Below are 6,000 nucleotides of genomic sequence, written 5' to 3' on the forward strand. Positions count from 1 at the left end.
ATATCTTATTGGCAGGCTGCACTCTGTAATTGCTAGCAGAGGTTTGCCACAAGGACGCTGTGTGTGTGTGTGTTTGTGTGTATGTGTGTGTGTGTGTGTGTGTGTGTACGATGTATACAGATCGACCGACACACACACTCCTACACCAGGGTGCATCTTCTAATCCATCACCCACACGTCACACACACACACACCCCCCCACCCCCCCCAGTCAATTAGAGGTGCGCCGGGTCGTCTCCCACTGAGTCGGACTCTCAGGTCTCTCCAACTCCAAGGTTGATCCAAAAGTGACCTCAACCCCCAAACTCCCAACTCCTAGTTGCCTTTTTCAGCCTTATTTCAGAGGCTATTTGGGGCTGAAACAAGAAGAAGAAGATTTCACGTTTACGTTCCGCTTTGACCAGAAATAGAACCGATTGACCTGAAAGTCGGAGCGGAGCAGCGGCAGCCGGTCGGGGTCGAAGGGCTTCCAGAAGTAGGGCGAGCCCGCCGCTGCTGCCGAGATGGAGGAGGTGGCAAGTGGGGCTAAAGGTCAGACGTCTGGAGGAAAGTTTAGTGGTGAGGTCACGGAAGAAAACTCCTCTGAGGGGAAGTCGGAGACTCCTGAGTGTCGGAGCAGAAGCATCTTTGTCTTAGTTTTCTTGCAACTTGGACAGTTTGTTCCATCGGCCCACTTCATTCCTTCCTCCTCCTCCATCCCCATCAAAGTATGCCGCCACTCTTCCTTCCTGACCTGCTTCTTCTCAACAGCCACTTGGTTTCATCTTCCATCGGGAGCTCCACTCGTCTAAGACCTCAGACCTCCTCGTGCTGCTGAGGAGGAGCCTCGCCATTAAGATTATCCCTCATAACCTCCCTCAGATGTGGAGCAGTGGGAGGAACCCAGAAGTGGCTTCCTCCGCTTTAGTTTCTGAACCTTACCAATTAATTAATTAATTGATCTATTTATTTATTCATTGTGTGATTGTGTTAGCTTGTTGTCGGCTTGTTGTTGAAGAATGTGTTGCTCCTCCGCCATCCTTTGTGAAGAAACGTGGGCGTGACAATGGAGCCAAGAGTCCTCCAGAAGTTGCTTGGTGACGACTCTTCACAATCTCCGCCTGCCTCGAAAGTCCCCCCCCACCCCTGCAAAAAAAGAAAAAAATCAAATCCTGGTTCCTCAAACTCCAGCGATGGGAATCTCAGATTAGTGCCGGAATAATTAATTTTGAAGGGAAGGAAGCGATTGCACGAGAAGCAATTTAGATAATTGTTTAATTAAGTCTCCTCGCCAATTAATTCTTCCGTTTATTACTTCACGTCCCTCAACACGGGGGTTGGAGAGCCAAGCAGGAGGCGATTGGCTAAAGGCGGCGTGAGAGCTTTGAAGTCAGCCTCCCTGCTCGCTGTCGTTCCCGGAGCCCCGCCTCCCTGCCTCTCACCTGATGCCTCACACACCTGCCAGGGCTGATCTTTAATTCTGTTGGATCAGTGAGAGACGTGGAGACGCAGGAAGTCGCTTTGCATCCCAGTGAGAGCACGAGGAGGCTTCCAGAGTTGGAGGTGGAGCTAGTGGAGGAGCTGGTGGAGGTGGTGGAAGTGTTTTTTTTCTTTTTTCTTGGTGTGATTTTGTAGGAGTCCAGTCGAATGCTTTAGGTTGCGACCATCCGCTGACATCATTGCCCCCACCTCTTCTCTTCCCCACCCTCCCTTCCTGATGTTTCCTTCTTCCAGGGGCCACAACCAGAGGATGGAGTTCCTGGGCGACTCCATCATGCAGCTGGTGGCCACTGAGTATCTCTTCATCCACTTCCCCGACCACCATGAGGGACACCTCACTGTAAGTCTCTCACTGGTTCCCTCCCATCTTCGTTCTGTCTCCCTCTGCAACCACGCCGTCGCCGCACGTGGTTTCACACACAGATCTCCGCTGAAAGCTGTCAGTCGCCGAGCGGCTGCCGAGCTCAGGTACAAAGCTGTGTCAGATGTTGTTACATCTCCACCTTCCCCACCATCTCCACTCTCCTGGTGGAGCTACCGTGGGGACTGCAACTCTGCAGTTCTTGATATTTATTGGTCGGTGCATTTGTTTAAAAGCTTCCTGCTGCCTGCTTCTTTTTTTTTTGCTTTTGCTCTTTCTCCTGTCTGCTGAAAGCCCCGGCAATGTGCAATACCCAGGAGTGGTGGTGGTGCACATCTGAAATGGACTTGAGAGCGGCGCTGAAAAGTGCTGATTCAACCGGTGGCCGCCGCCATTTGCGTGTTTCCTCCGTAAAGGAGGCCACGGCGCAGCAAGACGCATCCAGCAGCATCTCGCTGCTAAATTTAACATGTTTTTGTTTTTCCTTCCCCTCCAATGACGACTTCAACGGCCTCTAAATGTACCTTCGCTGGTGAGACGTCTTGTCACTGCCTTGGTTCCGCTGCAATATTTAGCAGAGCCACGTGGAATCACGCAGAAAACATTTACTCTGCATTAAGCAGCCATGAATTATTCCGCAGGAGGCTCCATCGTTTTTACTTTGTACCCTGGTTACGTCTGTGACAAATCCATCCATCCATCCATCCATTCATTTATTTATTTGTCTGTTTGTGTGTGTGTTTGCGTGTCCTCCCTGCACAGCTGCTGCGCAGCTCGCTGGTCAACAACCGCACGCAGGCCAAGGTGGCCGAGGAGCTGGGCATGCAGGAGTTCGCCATCACCAACGACAAGACCAAGAGGCCCGTCGCCCTGCGCACCAAGACGCTGGCCGACCTGCTGGAGTGTAGGTTCAGCGCTCTGCCCTGATTGGCCCACAAACAAACTTTACACACATCTACAAACACATCTGCAGATTTCCAACATTTTGCTCTTATATATTTTTTTTCCCCCTCCGCTTTAATGGGCCAAATCTGGTCAAATCCACCGACCAATCAAAGGCCAGGGTTCACTGAGGTTCACGTTGGCACCTTGCTGGTGTCTCGGCTTCATATTTCATCTCTGATCAGCTCATTCAGCTGCGATGTTAATCCAGAAGACGGGCTCCTCCTGCTCCCCGTTCTCCTCCTGCTCCCCGTTCTCCTCCTCCAGGAGGCGATCTCTCTGTCTCTGCGCTTCCAGAACGTGTCGGATCTGTCAGGTTTTATTTCTGGCATCCTCTCTTGGGCCAAGCCTCCGTCATTGATCTGTTTGGGAAGTGGGTTTGCTGGCGAGGGCGGAGAACAGCGGTGAGCAGGAGCGATAACACTGTCAGAGAGCCGCCATCGATCCACCCTTCTGCACAAGCAAACTTCTATTTTCGATCTTTCATAGTTGAAACGCCAAGAAGATTTATCTTTTATTTTTATTTTATTTTTTATTTTTTCTACCCCAGGCACTCCTTCTAAATTCAAGTTGATGTGAAAAAACTGGAACTGCTAGATGGTTCCACTCTTCCTGTCATTCAGCAGCATCCAACTTCTTTCTTCTCCTCGTCCTGCAGCTTTCATCGCGGCGCTCTACATAGACAAGGACCTGGAGTTCGTCCACACCTTCATGAACGTCTGCTTCTTCCCTCGGCTGAAGGTGAGCAGCAGCAGCAGCAGCAGCAGCAGCAGCAGCAGCAGCGACTCCAGTGGCCGCTAATGAGCAGCTGCAGGCATCACATTCAGAAAGTTCTCTCTCTCTCTCTGCCTTAATGGATGGGGCGGTGGGGAGGGTGGGGGTGATGGACTGCGGTGGGGCCAGCACCTACTCCGATGACCTGCCCCCCACACCCTGACACACACACACACACACACACACACACACACACCGCTGCTGAGAGGCGGCTGTGCTAATTGGCATCTTGCCGGAGCCTGAAGATGTGGGGGCGATTCCCCGTGATTGCGCTTCTTCTTCTTGGTATTTGTTCGCACCTCCTCATGGGAAACCACGGCGTCACCTCGTCCAGGGTGGCCGGAGGGAGCAAAGGCCAAAAAAAAAAAACACTCCCCTCCGACGACCCCCCTGCTCCCTTCCCTCTTCTAACCGTGGAAAGATGGGGTAGGGGGGGATAGAAGGAGCGGCGAGGAGGAAGAAGAGTAAAGGGAAGCAAAGCGCAAAAAAGCAAGAACAGAGTTGTAGCAATTTGTTGGCGGTGGTGGAGGGGAGGAGGGAGGGGGGTGGGGTTTAGTGGGGGGGTGGGGAGAATTAATGGGAGCCAACGGCGGTCTTTCCACGGGCTTCTCTCCCCCATTAATGGAAGAGCTTTTAGAATTCCCCCTCGGATCGGAGAGACGGATAGGGGCAGCACACCTGGGACGCTCCCAGACACTCTGCAGAGCCGCCCTCTGATTGGCCGCTGCCGAGAAGTAGCCCTGCAATTCCGCACGAGACGCAGCCGGAGACGCGGCGCACAGCAGAGTGATAAAATAAAAAGTGCAGGGAAAAAGGTCGACGGGAGCGATGGAAGTGGAAGCCTGAGAGGTTTTATTAAAGCTTTATTCCATCTGTTTCTCCGTGTGTGTGTGTGTGTGTGTGTCTCAGGAGTTCATCCTGAACCAGGACTGGAACGACCCCAAGTCTCAGCTGCAGCAGTGCTGCCTGACGCTGAGGACGGAGGGCAAGGAGCCTGACATCCCACTGTACAAGTAAGACTGAAGCTCCCAACAAACATCTTCACATCTCCACAGCAGCAGCAGCAGCAGCAGCAGCAGCAGCTGATGATGATGATCCTCTCTGCAAACAGATTTTTTTTTTTTTTTCAACCGACTGTTAATTTCACACAATTTTCAGTCACTCCTTATTCATTTTGTTTGATTTTTTTATTTTATTTTATGATTTACATTTGATTTATGAGCATTTTAATTTCAATTTTAAAGTCACTGTCCCCTCTGTCGAGGAGCGTTTAAAAAAAAAAATGGAATATTATTACGCCCTAATTATTTGAAACAATCATTAACAATGAACAAAGTGGTCTTATTAATTTAAGACTAATTATTTAATTAATTAATTCATTTAACTGTGACAGATGAATCTAATCTCTGATAAATGAATATAAATAATACATTTTCCTAAAAATTTAAATAATCGTGTAAATTACTAGATTACTAGATATTACTGTCTTTATTAATTCATCCTCAAAACATGTCAGGGTGGTAAACAAGCAAAACAAAACAAAAGGACAACTAACAAGGACCTCTGTGGAAAAGTTCCAGTTTCTGCTGCACATAATCTGTTTTATTTCCTCACCATGACTATTGAATTTGCAACAGTGACTCGTGGTTTTGTGTGTGTGTGTGTGTGTGTGTGTGTGTGTGTGTGTGTGTGTGTGTGTTTCCTGGCACCTCCGCCAGCTGGGCCTCTCTGCGCTGCCCCGGCCACCTCTCTTTCTTCCCACCACCATTCAGCCGGCCCGCGCAAGGCCGCCGCCACAATGCGCTTTCACACAGACAAAATTAAGGCCGTCCAATTTTGCCGGCTCTTTTCTGTGGCGGCGGTGGAACACAGCGAAGAGCCGTGTAAAGGTCACTGTTGTTGGGATAAATAAAGGCGCCCACGGAGCCTCGTGTTTGACAGGAAAGGTCAAGGAGCAAGTGGCGTTTTCGCCACAGCGCTGCCGAGAATCAGTGGCCATGGAAACGGACGGAAGAGCACCGCCACCGCCACTGCCGTGTGTGTGTGTGTGTGTGTGTGTGTGTGTGTGTGTGTGTGTGTGTGTGTGTGTGTGTGTGTGTGTTTTTCTCCTTTTTCCTGAGTGGACGAGGTCACTTCTCACCTCATCAAACTCTGTGCCGCTCAGCAGCTTTTCAGCCCAGCGAGCTTCGGCTAACCCGCCAGGAAGTTGTGGAGGTGTACAAAACAATCACCTCAAGTGGCAAATCACACAAACCCCACACTCCCATCGACTAAAGTTTAGTTCTTAAAACCAGTTGTTCGATGGACTCCAGTAGGCCACGCCCACCTGATCTATTGAAACAGAAAGCAGCACGGGAGTCTCATCCCTGAGAAAATGGATTGTCTTTTAATTTGTCCCAAAATGGTCTCAAAAGTTTCTTACAGTTTTTCAGGGTTCACTAAAA

At 50.2% G+C, this 6,000-nt stretch overlaps 1 protein-coding gene across 1 annotated transcript in view; it reads left to right on the top strand.

Moving 5' to 3' along the window:
- Positions 1–6,000, top strand: part of drosha (drosha ribonuclease III) — a 56,547-nt gene that overhangs the window by 45,409 nt on the left and 5,138 nt on the right. The window contains exons 26-29 of the mRNA XM_076048985.1: positions 1,714–1,819; positions 2,603–2,744; positions 3,441–3,523; positions 4,466–4,569. Of these exons, the coding sequence (XP_075905100.1) occupies positions 1,714–1,819; positions 2,603–2,744; positions 3,441–3,523; positions 4,466–4,569 (435 nt within the window). The remainder of the gene's footprint in view (positions 1–1,713; positions 1,820–2,602; positions 2,745–3,440; positions 3,524–4,465; positions 4,570–6,000) is intronic.

Source organism: Nelusetta ayraudi, unplaced genomic scaffold (assembly GCF_046127955.1).
Source record: "Nelusetta ayraudi isolate G7.1 ecotype Tasmania unplaced genomic scaffold, CSIRO-AGI_Nayr_v1 ptg000110l, whole genome shotgun sequence".
In the NCBI taxonomy this organism is placed as follows: domain Eukaryota; kingdom Metazoa; phylum Chordata; class Actinopteri; order Tetraodontiformes; family Monacanthidae; genus Nelusetta; species Nelusetta ayraudi.